Source organism: Cryptomeria japonica, chromosome 5 (assembly GCF_030272615.1).
Source record: "Cryptomeria japonica chromosome 5, Sugi_1.0, whole genome shotgun sequence".
Classification (NCBI taxonomy): Eukaryota; Viridiplantae; Streptophyta; class Pinopsida; order Cupressales; family Cupressaceae; genus Cryptomeria; species Cryptomeria japonica.
The window spans coordinates 819257616-819282671 of NC_081409.1; the positions used below are offsets into that span (position 1 = coordinate 819257616).

Below are 25056 nucleotides of genomic sequence, written 5' to 3' on the forward strand. Positions count from 1 at the left end.
GAATATGTTCTCCCTCAAATAAATATTGGTATGAAAAACCTTTACCTTATACCTAAAATATAAGGTGATAAGGCTCTAATAAAATAAAACAAAGAAAGATATGTGAAAAACACTTTCTCCACTAATATTCTAAGGAGAGAATTAGAAAATTTTAATCTATTAATAATTACAAAATGAAGAACATATTTAAGCATAGTATAAATATATAGCATAAGATAATTCATTATGGACAAAAACCCTTTCAAGAAGAAATCTCTAAAGTAATTCAATGTATTATTCAGTAAACCATAGTTATATACACTTGTAGAGAAAAAAATTATATGTGTATCACCAACCAAAAATCTAAAGGAATTTTTACATCCTTTTATTATATATAACTTGCTAGCGCTTCTGTCTTAAATATACGTGAATTAATTGATGATTAAGAGTAGGTGTATTTAGTTTTTATAAATGTAAGTTGTGTTTTGTGATTTGTTTCAATGTTTATTATTAGATTAATTTTTATTTTTATTCTAAAAGATATGAAGTCATTTATATATGTACCTTTTCTTTTAGAAATTTTGGCTTTGAATTTGTAAAAAAAAAAAAGCAAATTTATATTTGTTTATGTTAATTTAGATAAAATACTTATATTAAAGTGATACTAAAGATCACAAAAGAACTTGCCTATACTATAAGAAGAAGGTAAACAACTTCCCACCTTTCACCTTAGTCAAATCTTTGAATTGATTTAATGATTTGGGACAAATTTGCAAACATGTCAAGTACATTGTGAATACACAAGCTATCATTATCAATGAACATCTTGATGCTATGTTTTTTTCTAATGCATTGTCATTGTCTGAGTAAGTCTGAATGACAATGACAATGACAATGTCCCAGTACCTTCTGAAAAGACTTTTCGTTCCATATTTTTTCTTGGATGCTTCCTTGTATAACATTCGCACAATTTTTTCCACAGTTTTTCTTAGATGCTTCCTTGTATAACATTCGCACAATTTTTTCCACAGTTTTTCTTAGGTGCTTCCTTGTATAACATTCTTGACTTGATTTCCTTGAATAACATCCATTAAAAGAAACCCATGCTCACACATCTGAAGCAAAACAGGCAGCAGGTTGCAGACAATGGGTTTGTATTTGGATTACGATTCGTGTACCCCTCAGTAAGCATGTTTTCCTGAATCCTTATTTGAGTTTAGAGACCTTTTCTGTGCTAAACATTTGCTTCTGTTAATTGTAAAGTGATTGTCAGATCCTACAGAACTAGTTGTCGTAATAATTTGTCTTGGATTTTTTTGTTGGGTATACAAAGTTATATGCAAACCTTCTTTCTGAAACTATGAAAGGGTTAAAATTGAAGGGCTCAAAGCATGAAGACTCTTCATTTTGTATACCCTCATTTTGCTGATTGTAGAACTTTTGTTCTAGGTTCACAACTGGTCAGGAGACTGCAAGTTTTCTTTGCTCGTGTGGTATCCTGGACCAGTCTTGGAATGAGATACATGATGTTTATACAAAAAACGTTGGTACTTTTCTTCTGAAGAGTCATGAAGGAGTATTATATGTGGCGTTCTCTGTACATTATATGGAAGCCAGAGATGGCAGAGATGAAGAGTGCGATCTCCAGATCGCTGACACAGTCTTGTATCCCAGCCTCAAGGGTGATGATGGTCAGCAGGCCCTTGTTCATAAAGGGGCTTTCAATCGGTTTCGTTATTTTCTAAACAATACCGATCTCAATGCCCGGGTAAACAAACCCTTAACTTCCATCTTATAAAGTTGCTGTGTGATATAGGATCTTTGTTATTCCAATCTCCCAGTTATTCTCATATACCCTGTCATAGTTAATATCTGTTATGGATCATTCTTTTAAACCACTCTGATATGGGTTGTTTGTATTTTTTTGGTTTTTTTCTGTTTTTTTAATTGTTTTCTTGATGTTTTCTTGATGTTTCACTATACTTCATGCTCTATTTTTTCTGTTATACAAGATTTTTGTGAACCATTTCAGTAGTTCCATGACTTTTATGTTGTTGCACTGCTATATTTGAAAGAATATCAAGCAGTATTTAGTTCAGTCAATGAGAGTTTACAGCAGATCCCTAAGCTTTTTGGCCCACTTAGTTGCTTTTCTAATGATTGGGTAAGCAATCCTATTAAATCAAGTCTTAATTCTTACTAATAATCCAACTTTACCACTCCCTCGAACGCCAGAAAAATATTAAGCAACATCAATAATAACTTGTTCAGGAATTGTCTCTGCTGAGCTCCTTTTTGGCCCTTCTCTGCTTATATAATCAAAAATTTGTTCACAAATTATTTAGTGCAATTAATCAGAGAACATATCTTGCCTTATTTGAAATGGATCTTAGTTTTTAAATAAAAATAATGATTTTATTTTTTTATTTTTTTCCATCAGCTGCAAGGTTTACAGGAACAAGTCATTGTATTTGTGGGGCATTCCATCGGAGGTGCAGTTGCAACCCTGGCCACTATTTGGTTTCTGGAAAAGAGGATGAAAAACCCCTCCCCTTTTTGCATTACATTTGGCTCTCCTTTAGTAGGAGATGTCCGACTTGGGGAGGCGATTGCTCGCCAAGATTGGTGTGGAAGATTTTGCCATGTGGTATCTCAACATGATATTGTTCCTCGGATGCTCCTTGCACCTATTGAATCAATTGCTGAGCCTCTGAATGTACTTTTGCCTCACTGGAGGAGCACAATGGGCATTGAATCTGCTACTGTATCAGATCTTCCGATTCAAAAGGCTTCCAAGGCTCTTCTTAAAAAAGTCTTGGAATGCACAGAGTCTCCTGGGAGTCCGTACATACCATCTGGTATTTACATGTTCTGTTCAATGAACGGTGTAGCTTGTATTGATGCTTCCGAAGCTGTCCTGAAGATGCTACATTACACCATGCTTAGCGACCAAGGATGGTCTTTTGATCGAATTGCAGGTGCCTGCATTTCAGAGCACACAGGCTATGGCGAGTTCTTGGAAGATATAGCGGAAGATATGACTAAATACTTACAAAATGCAAAGAAAATTGCAAGCGTTGTCCAGAACTCCTCTTTTGAGATGGGAATAGCACTGGAATTGGAAGCAATTGGCATTGGGTCTCAGGTGATCTCCTTGCTTCAATTTATCTTTTGTATCTATCATAGTCAGAGTGATTTTTTTTTTACTTCACATTTTAGAAACATATTTCCTTCTGAGTATACTTTCTCGAAGTCTAGCTTTCACTGGCCAGTTTATCCCAATCTTCGTAAAATTTTGAACTTTTAGAGTATTTTCCAAGCGACCATTTTGCAATTTTTTTATTTTATTTTTTGAAAAACAGGGGAAAGTATAGAATATAAAATTGTAAAAACAGGGGAAAGTATAGAATATAGAAAAAAATGGTAGATGTTTATATAGTCCATACAATGATTTAATATGTTTCTGAAAATGACTCTAGAAGAGACATTGTGCAAAAACTTTAAGAACTGATATAACAGTTACAGAAATTTCAGAAAACCATAGACAATAAAAAATAATGTAATATGATACATGACAAAATTATTAAAATGAGAATTCCACACTCCAAAAACTTGCTCAATGTGTTACAATTCCAATAACAAGATTACATATACCGACAACAACTTTTGCAAAACAATTTTCTTACAGAATATCACCAGTACAATATTCTAGAAGAATTTCAGCAGAATAACGTTAACAGTAAAATTCAACTCATGATCTTGTCCTCAAGATGAAGTTTGAATACAAGAAACCTCTAAAATGGAAACTTAAAATAATGAGTTACAACGCCTAATCAGACAGCCAAATATACGGTAATATATTGACTGAAAGGAAGCTAAGGTGCAGAAAATGCTTCCTAACGCTAATCTAGTGGGGGAGATTCTACAAATTTTCTTTACAAATCTTCTATTACAAAATTTAGAAACACATTCATATGTAGCAAATAAACATACATAAAGATAAACAATGAACACAAAATATATTGTGGGGAAAACCCTTTCACATAAAAAACCCCACTCCAAAAGCACAGTACTTTGTATTGTAGTAATCAAAATCTTACAATACAATGCCAGCATAACACTTCACCTGCAAACATTACATATCTAACACTCTTCAAGACTACCTTTTATAGAGAAATACAACTCAAGAGGAAGCTTCTAGATGAAGCATCAAGATGGAGTTGTGCATAACATTTGGCCCTATTTTTCGGCCACCAAAAAGCATGCAAATGAGACATGTACATCTCCAAATGACTCCCCATTCAAACCTCCTAAGTTGGGCACTCAAAATTTACTATTTCAAGGTATGACAGATGCTCTTACGCATCTTACAACTATCATATCTTACAACACTTACAGTTGTAAGAGAATCTATCATAAATGGCTAATTTTAGCTTATTCTCTTACAACTCGTAATAACCCTCTGCATGCAAAAGGTATCTCTTGCCACTTGTCCATTTTGTCATAGAATCTGTCATAGGCCGTCACTTGTCAAGATCCTCATGTGGGATGCCTACCTCCACATGTGCAACATGTGTGTCATACAGTCATCGCCAAGTAGGACGCCACCAAGCCTATAGATCCTACTAGATGACTAGATATTTGTAGGCAAAAAATAAAATAATAAATAAATGCATAAGCCAATGTTAGGATTTGCAAAGGTTGATACACCTTAATCCCAATATTCTTCCACTTGTCGAAGACCTTTCAAATAGCCCATAAATCAACTGCAGGAGGCCGAGAGGTGAATAGAATTGGAACACCATCTGAACTTCTCTATGCTCATTGTTTTATCAATGCATCTGCAACATTTGTCAAAGTGTCAACCTTCTCCAATTTTACTTTCGCATCCTCTATCATATCTCGAACAAAATAAATCTGAACATCAATATGCTTCGTTCTGGCATGGAAAGTCGGATTCTTTCCTGAGCAAATAGCACTTTGACTGTCACAATGGATAGAATCAATCACGCATCAAACTCAATATCTGAACACAACTGCCTAAGCCAAAGGGCCTTACAAGCATGAGTAGCTGCCATATACTCTACTTCCATCGTGGACGAAGCGACTAGAGCTTGCCGCTTAATCATCCAACTAATAGCACCACCATTCATAGTAAAAACATAACCACTGGTGGATCTTTTGCTGTCAATGTCACTTGCCCAATCTGAACCCACATATCTGTGAATACATACCGAATGTCGAGGTCCAGTAGAATAACTATGATAAAACAAAGAATACTCGGAAGTACCCCTCAACATCAATATCGACTCAGGACTCGCACTGCTTAGGCAATTTCTGGTCGTGTACAGACCATAGCATACATGAGACTGCCAACTCCACTCGCATATGGTACACTGGCCATGTCCTCCACATCAGATGGAGATTTTCGACAATCCTCCATAGATATTTTTTTTTCCAATGCAACAAGAACTATTATGGATCTACAAGTTGTAATGTTGAATCTTTCCAACATCGAATTCACATACTTACTCTCACTTAACCAAAGCTTTCTATGAGATCTGTCTTTTCTGATCTCCATCCCCAGAATGTACCTAATTGCACCTAAATCTTTCATGTTAAACTGTGCTGACAACTGAGACTTCAAGTTAGAAATCAAATTTCCATTCCCAAACAATAACATATCGTCCACATACAATGCAATAATGAGAATGCGACCATTATCAGTTTTAATGTAAACACAATGATCAGATTTAGACCTCTAAAATCCCAGACTCAACATTTAGGTTTCAAACTTTTGGTACCACATCCTAGGAGATTGTTTCAAACCATATAAATAATTTTTCAACTTGCAAACCAGATTTTCTTTACTTTTCACTACGAAATTCTTTAGATGTGACATATAGATTTGTTCCTCCAAATCACCATGAAGGAATGTTGACTTCACATCCATTTGCTCAATTTCCCAATTATGAACTGTAGCAAGTGATAAAAAGAACTGAATGGATATCAGCTTTGCAACAGGAGAGGAAATATCACCATAATCTATTCCCTCAACCTGGAAATACTCCTTCGTGACCATTCATGCTTTATGCTTCTCAACACTGCCATCAAGACCCAATTTTTTGTTGAACACCCATTTGCATCCCACAAGCTTACGTCCTTCAGAAAAGGGTACCAGATCCCAAGTATTGTTCTTCTTCAAAGATGCCATCTCATCATTCATGGCTTCCATCCAAGAATCTGCATCATGCATACCGATAGCCTCTCTAACAGTTCTAGGTTGATCACTGTTAGCAATCAAAGCAAAAATACAACTGGAATCTAACAGTGAATAACCAAACCTATCTGGTGAATACCCATATCTATCAGGTTGTTGCCTATCATGAGTAGACCTCCTCAAAGGCTGAGGTTGAGGTTCTTCATCATCTTCAGAGCTGCTAGAACTCTCCTTATTATCAGGTCCACCAAGAGGTCATAGTTCTTCTTTCTCAGGGGTAGAAGGAATTTGAACTACCTCCTTATTTTGTTTCTCTTCTTTCTCTAGTTGTAGCTCAATAGTGGAAGGTTTCATCTCTCTAAAAAAACCACTTCTGCTATAACCTTTTACACAGACACCATAGCCGATAAAGATACACTTCATTGTCTTGTTCTCCAACTTAGATCTCTTTTCATTTGGAACATGAGCATAAGCTTCACAACCAAATACTCTGAGATGTCTCATCGAGGGCTTCTTTCCTGACCACACCTCCATAGGAATCTTATCAACAAGTTCTGATGTAGAAGATTTGTTTACCAGATAGCAGGCAGTGGCTATTTCTTCAACCCTAAACTTTTGTTCAAGGCCAGCCCCACTAAGCATATTCCTATCCATCTCCATCAACGTCTTGTTCATCCTCTGTGCAACTCCATTCTGCTGAGGGGTGTATGGAGTTGTCTTATACCTCTCAATTCCATGATCCTTACAGAACCTGTCGAAATCTACTGAGAAAAACTCACCACCATTGTCATTCCTTAAACACTTAATCTTTCTACTAGTCTAATTCTCAACAAGAGCCTTAAACTCCTTAAACTGACTAAAGAGTTTAGATTTACTTATGAGAAAATAAACAAATGTCCTTCTACTGTAGTCATCAATGAATGAAATGAAATACACAGATTTTAAAATCAAAGGAACATTAACAGGACCAAAATACTCAAAATGTATCAAGTCCAACAACTCATAAGATTTGTGAGAACTAGAATAAAACTGAACACGATTTTGTTTACCATAGATGCAGTGTTCGCAGAAATCGAACTCAAGATTACAATCTTCAAGCCTCTCTATGAGGCATTTAATTTTCAAGGTTTTGAGACCCTTCCCACCAATGCGACCAAGTCTTTGGTGCCATAACATTGTCTTCTCTGTTGGAAGTTTCATCTCTATAGCATTCGCACCCTTAGATACTCAAAAAGCATGACCATCAAATGTAGAAGCAATAGTCCTCTTCACAGCTCGATCTAATGGTGAGGATGAAGAATCTAGAGCCCTCTTCTTGGACTCCACAAAAGCACTATTGCATTGTATAGTGCATGCATCCGGCTTATACAAGTTGCCTATCCGAACACTCTTAGCTAGCACCATAGAACCTCTAGTCATCTTACATCCACCTTGCGAGAAAATGACCTGCACACCCACATCACTCAACTTACTTACAAAGAGTAGATTCCGTGCCAAACCCGAGATGTCCATTACACCATTGATCCCCTTCACTCTTCCATCAGGGAATCTAATCTTGACTCTTCCACGACCAACAATCTTCAGATGATAGTAATCACTTAGATACATCTTGCTACCATCATATTCTTCATACCTTGAGAACCAACCCCAATGTGAGGTGATGTGAAAAGATGCACCCAAATTGATTAGCCACACATCTTCTGATGCATGCGTTGCCAAGGTTGCGACAAATGCTTCACCATCATCTTGGAAGGATTTGTCTAAATCCGAATCAGAGGGTTTCTTCTTCTTCTTTTTCTCTTTCTTACATTCTTCACAGAAATGACCAGTTTTGCTGCTGCCCCAACACTTTGCCTTAGACTTTCCAGGAGACTTAGATCTCCCTTTTTCATCTTTCTTGTCCTTCTTCTTGCCTTTCTTTTTTGATCTACAACAAACTACAAGGGCCTCCTTAGCTATCTCTGAAGTCTTCCTTCGCATCTCTTCAAAAGCAATGATGATACCACTTCATCCATCTTGAACTTGGTGGTTGTACTCCCAATAGCCATAACAAGGTCATCCCATGAGCTAGGCAAAGAACATAATAGAAGCATGCAACGATTCTCCTCCTCAATCTTGTCATGAACATAAATTAATTGAGCAATAATCATATTGAATGTATTGAGATGATCAACAACAGATGCTCCATCTTCCATCCTCAGAGTACATTTTCTTTCTTAGGAAAAGCTTGTTTACCAAGGATTTAGCTTGATAAACATATCCAAGCTTCTTCCAAAGATCTTTCGCAGTCTTCTCTTCATGGACATTCAATAATACAAAGTCTTCCAAACAGAGCCTTATAAGGCCCTTAGCTTTTCGATCCATTGTATCCCAAACATCCTATGCTATATTCTTAGGTTTTTTTCCTGATATCATTGCCCATAGATCTCGATCCATGAGAATATCCTCCATTTTCAACTTCTACAATTCAAAGTTACTGCCATTAAACTTCTCCATATTAACTTTTGCAGATGTGCTTGCCATCTTCTTCCTGCAACAAGATTTTGAAAATACTCTACAAAAGCTCCCACTCAAATTAAGATCAGTACTAAAAACCTGCTACCCAACAATGGAACCAAAAGTAGCCATGCTCTGATACCAACTGAAAGTAAGCTAAGGTGCGGAAAACTCTTCCTAACACTAATCTAGTGGGGCAGATTCTACAAATTCTTTACAAATCTTTTACTACAAAAAACAGAAACACATTCATAGGTAGCAAATAAATATGCATAAAGATAAACAATGAACACAAGATATATTGTGGGTAAAACCCTTTCGAGTAAAAAACCCCACACTCCAAAAGCACAATACTTTGTATTCCAGTAATTAAAACCTTACAATACAATGTCAGCACTTAGCTTCTTCAATAGGAGTCTACAACTACAACCCACAACTTGGATTAATTCCGGCAACGTAACACTTAACCTGCAAAGATTACATATCTAACACTCCTCAAGACTACTTTTTATAGAGAAATACAACTCAAGAGGAACCTTCTAGATGAAGCATCAAGATGGGGTCGTGCATAACATTTGGCCCTATTTTTTGGCCACCAAAAAAGCATGGAAATTACACATGTACATCTCCAAATGACTCTCCATTCAAACCTCCTAAGTTGGGCACTCAAAATTTACTATTTCGAGGTATGATAGAAGCTCTTACACATCTTACAACTGTCATATCTTACAACACTTACAGCTGTAAGAGAATTCATCATAAATTACTAGTTTTAGCTTATTCTCTTACAACTCGTCATAACCCTCTCCATGCAAAAGGTATCTCCTGCCACTTGTCCATTATGTCATAGAATCTGTCATAGGTCGACACTTGTCAAGATCCTCACGTGGGATGCCTACCTCCACATGTGCAACATGTCTCATACAGTCATCGCCAAGTAGGATGCCACCAAGCCTGTGGATCCCACTAGATGACTACACATTTGCAGGCAATAAATAAATGCATAAGCCAATGTTAGGATTTGCAAAGGTTGAGACACCTTAATCCCAAAATTGACTACTTCCATTATGGCAACTCTTAAAATACATTCCAAGGTTTCATAGTTGTATTTGACAACTTCCATAACACTAAGTGATAAAAATATATTATTAAAATATAAATAAAGAAAACATTTCAAATATCAGAATTTACAGTGTATAATACATCTATTATCAACAATTTTTATGATAATTTTTATGTTATTCCAGATCATAGTTAACAATTTGTTAATGATATAACAAATTTGTTATATCATAGTTTAATTGATTGAAGCATTAAATTGGAAAGAAATTAATATTACTATTATTATTGTGCTCACAAGAGTTTGCATAAATCTCATATTAATGTTCACACGAACAGATTCTCTGTAAACGATTATCAATACTTAAAAAAAGAGTTACTCACAGAATATAATTGAATATATTGATGTTCAATTGCTTTTATGTTTATATAAATTGGGACCCAGAATGATAATGTTGGATTAGAGACTGGAGATGAGATCCTGAAATGGAATAGGTAAAACTCCATCATGATCTAGAATAAGCATTTGGAATAGTCTCCGTAACCTGAATTCGTTGAGGTGATCCTTCCATCTCTTATACTTAAGATAATGCTTTTACTATTGACATTTTATAACTGTGGGTGGGATTTAATCCTGTTTCCCCACTACCAAAACCAAAATGGTATAGATTTATGCCACTTATTTTTTCTCTGTTTGAACTGCATTTGTTGCTTTTTTTAATGTAGTTTGCTTAGACATTAAGACTGATAAACTTTGATTCTTTTAAGCAGAACAATCGTGCACTTACAGTACTCAGAAAGGCCGGCGAAATGAAAAAGGAGCAAGACACCAACATTGATAAACTAAATTTTCAGTTGAGCGAAAGACAAAGCAATATGGCACAGCTTGAATGGTACAAATTATGCTGTAGCGACCTTGGTTACTATGATGCTTTCAAAGAGAAATTTAACAAAAGAGATATCGACGCAAATTTAATTATAGGAAAATTGGCATCATTTTGGGATGAGATAGTTGAAATGGTAGACAAGCACCAACTGCCCAGCGATTTCCAATCTCAGAACAAATGGATTAATGCTGGCAATGCACATAGGAAACTGGTAGAGCCTTTGGAGATTGCAAACTACTATCAAAAGGGAGGGAATAGTGGAAACTATCTATCAGCAGGGGTTAGACCCCACCGCCACGAGGTACTTGAGAAATGGCTGAATGATAAAAACCAAACTCGCACAGGTAGAGAACGGAGGCCTCGCACAAAGTTTGCATCCTTAACTGAGGACTCTTGCTTTTGGGCTCATGTAGAAGAAGCCCTGAAAACTCTTCAACATCAAGTCCTGAATGCCACACAGATTGAAAGCCTGGAGAAGTTTGAAGATTATTTGGGGAATATGATCGAGAATCGCAGTATTTCTGCTGAGATTTTCCTGGAGGGGAGTACATTCATAAAATGGTGGCAACAATACAGAGAGCTTCGACATCAATCTCAGCAGTGGCAGGCAAGATCTCCCCTGTTTAACTTCATGGACAGCAGGGGTTGGGAAACCGTGGGAATTTAGAAGAAACAACTTTTCTCTTCAGTGAGGAAGGTTTTCCACAATTCTATTTTCTTGGAAGTCAATTTGTGTGTTTTTCTTTCCAATCTAGATGAATTTGTTACTGTCATGCAGGATAATTTGATTTTAAAAAACTGCCTTTTATACCAAATAAAAGAAAAAAAAAAAATGCCTTTTATCTGTAAGGAGTTCTTTATTTGCCTTTTATCTGTAAGGAGTTTTTTATTATCTGTAAGGAGTTCTTTATTATCTGTAAGGAGTTCTTAATTTTTAATTATGTGCTGGTGGACTAAATTTGCTTAATGAGAACTTAAAATTTTATACCATTCTATATTGCTCATTTGGGTCGTTTCTTTTCACATTTAAACAATGTAAATATATGAATGAAGCCATCGGTAGGTAGTTGAAGGATAAAAACAATTAAACAACCTACAATACAGTCAAAAATTGGTTGGGAGGAAGATACAATTTATTTTATAACTTGACAATTTTTTTTATTTTCATTAAGATTGTACACATTCTGAAACTGAATAATTTGTTCTTTGATTTGTTGAAGCTTGTCCACGGCATCCACATTATTTTTGCACACAATTTGGGACTGCAAAAAAAATAAAAGTCACCTGAAAAAGATGCCATAGTAAAGTCAGAGAACAATAGTAGCCTGATAACAGTTGCCAGACAACGAAGCTTTACATCTCATTTAACAAATGTGCCTTAAAATGACTTATTTAATAGAATCAACCAGCACATTATTATGCTTACCAAAACCAAAAATAGCCTCTTTCCAGAGTTTTTCATCATGAATGCAATCCCAAAAAATATGTTTCATGTTTTCAGTACAAGAACATAAAGGACAATTTGCTAGCTATCAAAATACATTTCAATCTATCCCCTCCAAGTAGCTTGCAAAAAGATTTTTCACACTGGCACTAGTGTGTCAAAATCTAAATCTAGCTTTGATTTTTGTTTAAGATTTAGGCAAGTTGTAGGTGACCAATGAGGTACAATCTACCTGTAATCTTCCTTAAAGAAAAGAAAGTTAAAGTGGCTATAAGACAGCCATTTCTAATCCTTAAATAAATTGCAACCCCTAACAGTGCAAATTTTTATATATAGATGGCTCAATAAGGACTAATGACTACACAAAAATAAAAAATGTTTATAGTTTTTATTTAATCTATAATTTTCTTTGATAAATTTCTTAGAAGTCCACTCAGATAATATCTTTGATTAGGAAATGAGTCTTAGAAGTTTAATAAGTGAGCTGGTTTAAATTTATTATTTAAAACTTGTAGATTGAAGACTTCAACTTAATTATATTGAACAATTTTTTATTTTTTTTAAATTTGAATTATTACAATTTAAAATATCACTAGTCATGATATTAATTTCTTGTAACAAAGTAGATTATTAATACAAAATAAATAAATTTAAATTTTATCGTTAAATTAGAAGAGATTAAAAACATATTCAAATACAAAAGAAATACAAAACATAGGTATTAAACATTCAAGTCAATTTCCACTAAGTAGTCTAATTTTTGAGACACTTCTAGTGATAATTGTCTTTTATTCATAATGTTTCAATTGTGAATTTGATCAAAGGTTCATTTGGCCAAACAATCGGCAACTTCATTCCATTCTCTAGAAATATGACTAAAAATCATAGATTTCAAAAAACACAAAAATGAAAAATCTGTTTAATAACCAAAACTAAATGTCAAAGGACAACATCTAACCTTTTCTTGTTTAACAAAATCACCACCATCTGAAAACCAAATTCATAGATGATCTTTCTCCACCTTGAGAGAATAGAATTAATTTAAACAACTAAATAACAAAATTTATTGATCAATTTTTTTCTAAGAATTTTTTAGATACAAGGAAATCATAACATGCTTGATAAACTTCAAGGTGGTTTACAATTAGACTATAATGTGTAGGTATTATTTTTTTTTTTCTTGGTTTAGTGATGCATAAAGTATCTATAGTGAAAAAGCTATACTAATCAACTAAGAGGAAAGTGATAAATTTTAATTTCCTATCCTCATCAACTAAAAGCAAAGTGATAAATTTTAATTTCCTAAGGTTAGGTAGTTTTTGTTGTTGGAATATTAAACCAAAATATTATGTTAAATAAGTGATCTTTTATTCATGTTGCAAATTTTAGTGTGAGAGATAATGTAGAGTCAATTTTAATGTTTGAAAATTCAAATTTGTCACTCATTAATTAATCCTCGAAAATATGGATTCCAATCTGGGTGTCCATATAGTGCATTTCAAACTTTTCTATTTCAGGCCCTATATGGAGGAGGCATTTTGAGGAAGGTCAAAATTGAGGTTTATGAAAACTTTAATGTATTATTGATTTGGCAATTTAGCGAATAACTTTTGTCCAAAAAAAATTTAAATTGTAGGTTGTAGTTGTGGGGTTTTGGGGGTTGGTTCCAACCCATGGTATGATGAAGGTAAAATTATTTTGTGGCCCATTCAATCCTATAAATTGGTGCTTTTTGTTTGGTGTCACAGTATTTGATTGCAGGTTGAAAATGAGATTAGTTGAAGCCAAAAGGCCTAGCAAGAGTTGCAAATTGGAATATGTAGAGGGAAAGAAGGAAGGTGGAAATCAGATTTGCAGGTGGTATTGCTGTTGAAATTTCTTCTTGAAGGTGGTTTTGAAATGGTATGCAGATTTGAAGGTGTTTCTGTGAAGCCACAGGCTTAAAATTGCAGACAATTTCATACTTTATATTAATATTGAAGTTTATGTAAGGTGTCTTTTGTAGATCAATTTTATATCAGTTTTTTAATAATTTTTATCAGTCCTATGGCTGTTATATTAATGTGGTTTCAATTATGCATTGTTTGAATGCAATTTCTAGAAATTGTAAGTGAGAAACCAGAGACTATTCTTGCAAATTTTGGAGTTATTTTAAAGCATTTTCAGAATTACTTTGTATGACATTGTGTGTTTGGCATTGACGGTATGTGTGCATATTTTTCTCTATGCATCATTTAGTTTAATTTAGAATATTTTTCTTATTTTTCTAAAAAGAATTAGAACAAACATAATGTATAATTATTCATTCTGGAGCAAGAATTACACAAAAAAAATATTATTTAAAATAAATAAAAAATTATTTTGTACATTAAATTGAAATGAATAAATCCAAACAAGCATGAGTAATCTAACTATTACAAATAATAGAGTCAAGTTTTGAGACTATACAAATACATTATCAAATTAATAAAGAATAATTATGAGACTTAGCTAGCCTTACATATAATATGATGATGTTTTAGTGTAACTCACACTACTTGATCCAATCTTGATTTTCTATATCAAATTCAAGATTATGGAGTTATAATAATCTAAGAAATGATGTGCATTCAACTCTAGTTCATACATGAACCTCCAAAATTGATCTTTACATATATAATTTTAATATTAGTAGTTTTGAACTTTTAGTGTACCTTAACCCTTTTGATATTAAGGAGTCCATTCACCTTTGCTATCTAAAAATGATTGTGCTCACCATGGTGTGGGGCATCTTTTGTAAGGCTAGAAATGGTCAATTGTTGTATAAATGCGTACTAAATCGAATCCTAATGATAATGACAAAAAGATAACAAATTACCGTATAAATGTGTATTGAGTAAATCCTCATTTATCTTTTAGGTTAGATATATGCAAATGTGCTACCATACATCACTGAAATGAGTTTAAAACCTTAAGATGATGAATACAAGTATAAACGTCAAACCAATAGAAATGCTCGCATGTGCTTATTTCAGTAGCGGCAGATCATGAGTTCGAGCCCACTGCAGGAAGAATTCAATTGAGGGATAAGGCCCTTACACGACTAACCTTTAATCACATGCACTAAGCAACATATTAAGCCTAAAAAATGTTAGTCAACTATGAGTGTTGAATACTTTTAATCTAGAAGTGTATTCTTAGTGTGATCACATACATTAAGAAACATATTAAGCCTAGAAAATGCTAGTCAACTTTTAGTGTTTAACACTTTTAAGCCTAGAATTGTAAGCTTAGTGTGTGTTGTTTAAGTCACCCCCCCTTACACATGTTCATGACCTACACAGAAGAAGTGCAGAGGCTCACATGCTCAATGAGCATTGCAGCTTGTACTAGGGACTCTAAAGCTATCATGAAGATATTGCATTGTACCATGCAAGGTGACCAAGGATTGTCTATTGATCGAATTATAGGTGTAGGTATTTCAGAGCAAAGAGTTTATGGCAGGTTGTTGGAGGATATAAGTGGGTACTTACAAAATCGAAGGCAAGTTGGAAACTTTGTCATTGAATCCTCTTTTGAGATGGGAATAACACTGAAATTGAAAACGATTGGTATTAGGGATAAGGTATTTTGTATCGCTTGATAAATTGTGATCTTGTTATCAATATCAAGATTGAATTGTGTATTTTTTTAGTTAAATTTATTATTCTATGTTTCATGAGTTCTATGAACTCATGTTTCAATGAGAGCCATCCCAAATTAATGGTTCCCACTTTTGCCAACAAAGAAAATTGGCGGAGGTGGACGATTTTTTTGGGGGTGGGGTCAAACAAACTAGGGGTGTTCGAGTGAGGCCCCCACTCAGGGTTCAATTGAACCCACCATCGGTCATGGGTTCGATTGAACCCCAGGTGGGTTTGTGGGTTCAATCGAACCCCTTTTTAAATTGGTTTTTTTTTATACTTCTATAAAAACCAAAAACGACAGTTAAACTGTCATTTTCAAATTTGTATTTTTCTATGTCCAGAGGGGGTTAGAGTGAACCCAACGTCAGCACCACATCACTATGCCCTGTCTATGGCATCCATCATGTCTCACCTTTCAGCTTTCAACATACATTATTTCAGGTTCACAAAATAACCCTTTTTTTGTTTAATAATATCTTTTTTTTATTAAATTTATTTAAAAATTAATAAATAATTTGTTTGTTAATTTATTGTTTTAATTAAATAATTGTATATTTATTGTTTTTCAGCATTTTAGAAAAACATTTGAAAATTAATGTTTTGATTTAATGTCAATTTGTTTTTAAAATTGTATAACTGTATATGTATTTTTTTTTCAACTTTAAAAAAAAATGTTATGAAAAACTTAGAAAACTAAGGTAGTAAATTAGAACTTAGAAAAACATTAAGAAAAACATTAGCAAAAAAATTAATTAGAAAAATGTTACAAATCCTATTACACACACAACATGACCACTTATGACTCCTTAAGACCACATATGCCCCTAATGACACTATATGTCCCCTTAGGACCATAGAAGATCACATAGTGGACCCTAAGGGGTCATATGTGGTCCTAAGGGGTCACACATGTGTTCTAACACATGCATGACCCCTGAGGACCATATGTGACCCCTTATAAAAGCCTAGTCTGTACTACATACCCCTTAGTCCATTACATAGTGTCCTATGGGGTCATATGTGGTCCTAAGGGGTCACACATGTGCTAACAAATGTATGACCCCTTAGGACCACATATGACCCTTTATAACATCCTAGTGTGTACAACATACCCCTTAGGATTACATAGAGTCCTAAGGGGTCATATGTGGTCCTAAGGGGTCACACATGTGTTCTAACACATGTGTGACCCCTTAGGACTGCATATGACCCCTTATAAAATCCTAGTGTGAACGACATACCCCTTAGTCCATCACATAGTGTCCTAAGGAGTCATATGTGGTCCTAAGGGGTCACACATGCGTTAACATATGACCCCTTATAACATCCTATTGTATACAACATGTACCCCTTAGGATCACATAGTATCCTAGAAGGGGTCATATGTGGTCATAAGGGGTCGTGCATGTCTGCTCTAACACTATACATTGGTGACCCCTTAAGACCACATATGACCCCTTATAACACCCTAGTGTCTACGACAAATGATCCCTTAAGATGACATGTACAATGTCCTAAGGGGTTGAATATGTGGTCCTAAGGGGTCACACATGTGTTCTAACACATGCGTGACCCCTTAGGACCACATATGACCCCTTATAACATCCTAGTGTACATATGACATTTCCCTTAGGATCACATAATATCATAAGGGGTCATATGTGGTTCTAAGAGGTCACACATCTGTTCTAAAACATGTGTGACCCCTGAGGACCTCATATGACCCCTTATAATATCCTAGTGTACATACGACATTCCCCTTAGGATCACATAGTGTCCTAAGGGGTCATATGTGGTCCTAAGGGGTCACGCATGTGTTCTAACACATGCGTGACCCCTTAGGACCACATATGACCCCTTATGAAACCCTAGTGTGTATGACATATCGCTCCCTTATGATCACATACATTAGTGTCGTAAGGGGTCAAGAATATGTGCTCCTAAGGGGTCATGCATGTGTTCTAACACATGTGTGACTAACGCATGTGTGACCCCTTAGGACCACATATGACCCCTTATAACATCCTATTGTATACAACATGTACCCCTTAGGATCACATCGTGTCCTAGAAGGGGTCATATGTGGTCATAAGGGGTCATGCATGTGTCCTCTAACACTATACATTGGTGACCCCTTAAGACCACATATGACCCCTTATAACATCCTAGTGTCTACGACAAATGATCCCTTAAGATCACATGTACAATGTCCTAAGGGGTTGAATATGTGGTCCTAAGGGGTCACACATGTGTTCTAACACATGCGTGACCCCTTAGGACCACATATGACCCCTTATAACATCCTAGTGTACATATGACATTTCCCTTAGGATCACATAATATCATAAGGGGTCATATGTGGTTCTAAGAGGTCACACGTGTGTTCTAAAACATGTGTGACCCCTTAGGACCTCATATGACCCCTTATAATATCCTAGTGTACATACGACATTCCCCTTAGGATCACATAGTGTCCTAAGGGGTCATATGTGGTACTAAGGGGTCACACATGTGTTATATGTGGTCATAAGGGGTCACGCATGTGTTCTAACACATGCGTGACCCCTGAGGACCACATATGACCCCTTATGAAACCCTAGTGTGTACGACATATCAGTCCCTTATGATCACATACATTTGTGTCCTAAGGGGTCAAGAATATGTGCTCCTAAGGGGTCATGCATGTGTTCTAACACGTGTGACTAACGCATGTGTGACCCCTTAGGACCACATATGACCCCTTGTAACATCCTATTGTATACAACATGTACCCCTTAGGATCACATAGTGTCCTAGAAGGGGTCATATGTGGTCATAAGGGGTCATGCATGTGTTCTCTAACACTATACATTGGTGACCCCTTAAGACCACATATGACCCCTTATAACATCCTAGTGTCTATGACAAATCATCCCGTAAGATCACATGTACAATGTCCTAAGGGGTTGAATATGTGGTCCTAAGGGGTCACACATGTGTTCTAACACATGCGTGACCCCTTAGGACCACATAAGACCCCTTATAACATCCTAGTGTACATATGACATTTCCCCTAGGATCACATAGTATCATAAGGGGTCATATGTGGTTCTAAGAGGTCACACGTGTGTTCTAACACATGTGTGACCCCTTAGGACCTCATATGACCCCTTATAATATCCTAGTGTACATACGACATTCCCCTTAGGATCACATAGTGTCCTAAGGGGTCATATGTGGTCCTAAGGGGTCACGCATGTGTTAGAACACATGCGTGACCCCTTAGGACCACATATGACCCCTTATGAAATCCTAGTGTGTACGACATATCGGTCCCTTATGATCACATACATTAGTGTCCTAAGGGGTCAAAAATATGTACTCTTAAAGGGTCATGCATGTGTTCTAACACATGTGTGACCCCTTAGAACCACATATGACCCCTTATAAAATCCTAGTGTGAATGACATATTACCCCTTAGTCCATCACATAGTGTCCTACAAGGGGTCATATGTGGTCATGCACATGTGTGATCTAACACTATACATGTGTGACCCCTTATAACATCCTAGTGTCTACAACATATGATCCCTTAAGATCACATGTACAATGTCCTAAGGGGTTGAATATGTGGTCCTAAGGTGTCACGCATGTGTGACCCCTTAGGACCACATATGACCCCTTATACCATCCAAGTGTACATACGACATTCCGCTTAGGATCACATAGTGTCCTAAGGGGTCATATGTGGGCCTAAGAGGTCACATGTGTGTTCTAACATATGTGTGACCCCTTAGGACCACATATGACCCCTTATAACATCCTAGTGTACATACAATATTCCCGTTTGGATCACATAGTGTCCTAAGAGGTCATGTGTGGTCCTAAGAGGTCATGCGTGTGTCTATCACACATGCGTGACATCTTATTAAATCCTAGTGTGTATGACATATCGGTCCCTTAAGATCACATACATTAGTGTCCTAAGGGGTCATGCATGTGTTCTAACACATGCGTGACCCCTTAGAACCGCATATGACCCCTTATAAAATCCTAGTGTGAATGACATACCCCTTAGTCCATCACATAGTGTCCTAGAAGGGGTCATCTATGGTCATAAGGGGTCATGCATATATCTATCTTATTAAAACTACTAAGATGTGTCTATGCAGGCTGAGTGATAATAATGGTTAATGCTATATATGATATCTATCTATATTATACAAGGAGTTAGTCATAATTACCAAATAAAAACCTTGATTGTGACGATTGATGCTTTGTGAGGATTGGTAGGTGCAAGCTTGAGTCATGATAATTGATATATAGTTCAAAATGCATAATAGTTTGTCTTAGTAGGGAGCCATCCCTATTTTTTTATGATTGGAAAAAATAGGGGAGGTTCAGTCTAAGTTAGAGGGCTTTAATATATGCCTAAAATCCCTAGAGCTTGAACCACCCTCTATATTTGAATTGAAGCATAATAGTGTGTCCTACTAGTGGTCCAACATTTATTTATTTATTTTTTAAATCTTCACATGATTAAAAAGTGTATGATGTTGTATCAAAGAAGGATAAGTTTGATCTGAGCGGGGTTATATATAACCACCCTTTATGGAGCCCTCAACATAGTCATCTATGCTTCCATCCACATACTAATAAAATATGTTAGTTTGCTTCATATTTTTAAGGGCCAAACAAAATCATCTAATCAAGTACAAGTATGCAACTAGGTTAGTGCTAGCTTTCTAAAAAGTATAATTTACATCTAGTATGGTTTTTAATAAATTACAGATTTAATAACTTTATAATCATATGCCCATTACAAAAATACAATGACCTCTATTTTTTGAGATATGGAGTTCAATAACAACAATGTCAAAAAATTTAGAGAACTTACATTCCATTTTGTATCAATTCTCATGTTTTAGTGAACAAAAAAATTAATTTTGATAGACACAAAAATATTTATATGTTGCAATAAAATATAGGTTTATGTTTTTTTTGTTATTGACTTATAAAAATTATATATCATGTTCTTGAATTTTTGATGTATTTGATTTAAATGAAAAATTTATATATGTTTTAATTTAGTAAAGTTGTATGTATATATCTTTAATGATCAATCTCTCTCTCTTTGAAATTAATGCTATCTCTCTCTCTCTCTGAAATTAATGTTATCTCTCTCTCTGTCTGAAATTAATGTTATCTCTCTCTCTGTCATGAAAATGATCTCCCTCTCTCTCTCATTAATATTTTAATAATTCAAAATGTACATGTATATATATATATATATATTGATTATGCGAGAACTTCACATGTGTATATTTTAATTTTTAATGAGCTCAAGATTAATGATCTTTCTCTCTCTCTCTAGAATTTAACTGATTTTAATTTTTAATGTTTTGAAGTGGAATACACTTCATGTGTGTGTGTGCTTACATATTTATTTTAACTTTATGACCTACCTAGATAGATGGCATCCCAGGATCCACCTACACAGGCTCCTGATTAGGATCCACCTACATAGGCTCCTAATCAAGAGCCACACATTGATGATATAGATCCTCCACACAAGGATCCCTTGTTGCTCGATATTGCTACCATTTTCCAGTACAATGATCGTGAGCTACATAGGTTGAGGGTCATATTAGATGACCCTCGTACTGATGGCATTTACAAGAGTACATTCAAATCCATTTTTAATAGTTTCAGACATTGAGGGAGCGCTTAGTTTCTCACATCTCATTCTCACTTGAGGTTATAGATGATATTTATAGACAGTTGAGGAGTGAGGTGAGGGGTCCTGATTCTTTTGCTGATGTGGTGAGGGAGGTCTCAAAGGAGACCATCAAGGAGAGGAGTTTTCCATAATATCAGGAGAAGAGTAAGCTAAGAGGATATCAAGTCACGAGATGTATCGATCCACAAGTTGCATCATTGATTTACCCATGCTTATTAGCTTCCCATGGTCGTTATCCTAATAACGACCAAATATAATTGTACTTTGCACAACACATATTTGTTGAGGTTCATTATCAGATGAAACCAAACTACCTTGATTTTCCAACATATTATGGACAGGGGAAGGGCAGGATTGCTGATAGAGATGCATATCGTAGGCGTGGTAGAGCTCCACCTAGACACGGGGACCTTGTTGGTGAGATATTTCTGGTAGTAGTCCCAGCCCTCGCCCCAATAGAGGATCACATTGTGATTTCTTCTCAGAGGGAAGCAATTGATAGGATTGGATAGAATGCATCAGCAGCAACCACCATATCATCTGGCAGGCTGGGAAGATATATGATAAGCCGACCACATTCAAGATCATCCACAGATCATGCATCTTCTAGTCATGGGGTGGCTTTAGATTCAGATGATTAGTATATTACTATTGGCATCCCCTCCCTAGACAAGGTAGTGGCTATAGTAGGAGGTGGTAGACATGTACAGATGTCACAGTATTTAGTCAAGGACTTGCTACATTATTACCATTTTATTTCATCTTGACTTGGGATACCATTGGCAGCTATTAGAGAGGATATTCTCAGAGATGGGCAGGCTACCGCTGCATCGATGTATACCCTGAGGTAGTCACAACATTCTCATCGCTCTACGCATGCTCTAGGCACTGACCCACCTACAAATCACTCTATTGTTGCAGAGGAGGAGATACGAGCTGAGATGAGGGCTTGGATTTATTTGAGGAGCAACTGCGAGGTTTGAGCCATACTATGTTTATGGATATGCTACTACAATCAAACACTTCATCCAGGATGCCTAGTCGTCTAGTTAGCCCCTTACACTCCTCAGTCATACGTATAGTGAGAGAGAGATATGCAGGCACAAGTGATGTGGTTGATATGATCACAGGACATGATCAGACTATACAGCCTACTCCTGATACATAGGTATGTACATGTGTGTTTAAATTTTTACAAGATGTATATGTTGTAATGTACGATAAATTTGTATATAGATCATTTAATAAATAATAGAAGTTAGTTTGTATCATTTAAATTGATCCTAGACTAATACTTAAATACATACATATATGCATATGTATAACAGTTAGCTCATGTCACTCCTAGCTTGAGCTCTGAGCATATACGTAGGAGAGATTCTTTCGATTTTGCACAAGCTGTTAGTGGATAAGTTAGTTATGGTTTTTTGTATATATGTACATGTATATATGTGCATTACAATTTATATTTTAATTTAAATTTAACTAGTCGGATCTGATTATTTTTAAAAATATGCTCCTATGTATATATCTGTCTAGAGATCTATATTTAATATTTAAATAAATTCTACTTTTGCAGGGGTCTATTGGACATCCAGACTCTCACCAGGACTCTCCCTCAAATGGTCGCTCTGTTCATGACCGACTTGATGCATGTTGAGTTGAGGTGGACTATTATGTGATATTTAAGACCTATTATTGCATAATAGACCTCCTAATATCACATGTAATAGGTCCTAATATGATCTGAATAATATAGGTCTTAAGGGAAATCTTGAGTATCATGTGAAATGTTTTTGCATACGTCAAGTCATATAAATAGAACCTATTATGACATAATAGGTTCTAAATTTATGTCACATTTCAGACCTATAATCACATAATAAGTCCTAATATCACATAATAGGCCTTATTATTACTTAATATGACCATGTATGCAGAAACAGTTCACATTAATATACTTGACTCCCCTTAAGATAGATATATTATGTGATATTAAAGGACCTATCACATGAAATTAAGTAGGGCTCAACTATGATATAAGTTAGAACCTAAATTATGACATAATAGGTCTTATTAATTTTATGATTTAATACATGATCACATATGCAAAAACATTTCACATTATACTTGACTCCCCTTAAGACCTATATTATGCAAATATTAGGACCTATTATGTATGTGATATTAGGACCTAAATTATGCGACAATAGGTCATTAATTTATCACATGTACATAATAGGCCCTAATATATCATAAATATAGGTCTTAAGGCCCATACTCAAGTATATAATGTGAAATGTTTTTGTGTACGTGATCATGTTATTAAGTCACAATAAGACCTATTATGTCATAATAGGTTCTATTATGTCATATTTAAGATAGGTATTATCGCAGATAATGGGTCTTAATATCACATAATAGGTCCTAGTATCACATAATATAGGTTTTAAGGGGATTAAAGTGTAATGTGAAATATTTTTGCATACACTTGAAAACAAAGAAGACACAATGTTTGTTTGTTTGTTTGAAAGTGTTTGATTGTTTTGATCATGCAAGCACAAATCCTAGGGTTGGACGAGACAGTAGTTGTTGAATCTCAATTGGAGGGTTACCCCGAGCTACGTAATTGAGAGCGGATACTTAGGTGTTTGACCCCATTGGCTCCCCTCCACGACACTCACTTCTCCGAGGCAGCCAAGCACCAGTCCCTACGAAAAATCCCTGTGGTGAACTTTGTATCTCTAATAGGAACTATAAGAATGTGAGCCACTTCAGAGGTCTGACCTCTTGCGCCAACAACTAGAAGGTTTTCGGCTTCTAACACAAAAGTTTTCTAGTAAGGGCATCCGTTCAGGTGGCTATAATTAGCAGCATGTTATGCTCCATTAAATGGAAGGCCTCCCAGCCTATAGAGGTTGCGTTGTATAGGGTTTATGGGGAGTCATAACACCAGTATAGCAGCATGTAACACTCGTTGCTTGCAACTTTCATCACAAACACATTTATTTGTAGTGGCTTGGAAGAGATTGGCTTTATCTTGTTACCACTTTGGGTCATTCCCTCTCACAGAACCTTAAGGGCTACTCAGGAGGCAGACCCCTTTCTAAGAATAAAACAAAAAGAGCCTATTGCTGAAGACACAAAAGACAAGTTTGTTAATTTTAGAGCACCAATTGAAGTGTTTGCTAAACTATAAAGAAACATGGTTTCAAAATCTAAATTAAATTATATATTTATGGACTTTCTAAATTAAATTATAAATTATAAATAATAAATGGGAAAGAGAGGGGTCCTAAAGATTTAAATTTTAAATTAAAACCGTGATCTATTATAAATTTTAGATTACTATGCTGGATTATTACTTTTGTTGGAGGATGTTGTCATTTTTTAGGATCTTCCTTTTTCTCGTGCTCCCCCCATATTATGGGGTGCATTTTTTTATCATTTCTTACTAGTCCTTCCATTTAGAGTTTGAGCTAGGATCCTTTTGTCTCTGAGTTCATGGTTGGGATCTCTTCCCCTATGTTATTACCTTTTGGGATTCTCATTCCCATTTTTCTACTAATAGCTATCCTATTGAGGT

The 25056-nt window shown here is 35.5% G+C and overlaps 1 protein-coding gene across 3 annotated transcripts; it reads left to right on the forward strand.

The window, feature by feature from the left end:
• Nucleotides 1-852: 852 nt before the first annotated feature.
• LOC131042595 (lipase-like PAD4) lies at nucleotides 853-11501 on the forward strand. Of its 3 annotated transcripts, none has more exons than XM_057975909.2 (4): nucleotides 854-1163; nucleotides 1429-1747; nucleotides 2420-3124; nucleotides 10523-11501. In XM_057975909.2, the coding sequence occupies exons 1-4, from the start codon at nucleotides 1126-1128 to the stop codon at nucleotides 11306-11308; spliced, it is 1848 nt and encodes a 615-aa protein (XP_057831892.1). In that variant the 5' UTR covers nucleotides 854-1125; the 3' UTR covers nucleotides 11309-11501. The 3 variants fall into 3 exon arrangements, with proteins under 3 accessions (XP_057831903.1, XP_057831892.1, XP_057831899.1); XM_057975916.2 differs by having other exon boundaries at nucleotides 856-1163; nucleotides 10526-11501; XM_057975920.2 differs by lacking the exon at nucleotides 1429-1747 and having other exon boundaries at nucleotides 853-1163.
• The last annotated feature ends 13555 nt before the right edge of the window (nucleotides 11502-25056 follow it).

What these genes read in the sequence shown, in the direction of transcription:
- LOC131042595 (XM_057975909.2), top strand. Translation starts at nt 1,126, where the DNA reads ATGGGTTTGTATTTGGATTACGATTCGTGTACCCCTCA. An exon ending in TACGATTCGTGTACCCCTCA is followed by an intron (nt 1,164 to 1,428) that starts GTAAGCATGTTT and finishes CTTTTGTTCTAG; the next exon opens with GTTCACAACTGGTCAGGAGA. An exon ending in CAATTGGCATTGGGTCTCAG is followed by an intron (nt 3,125 to 10,522) that starts GTGATCTCCTTG and finishes GATTCTTTTAAG; the next exon opens with CAGAACAATCGTGCACTTAC.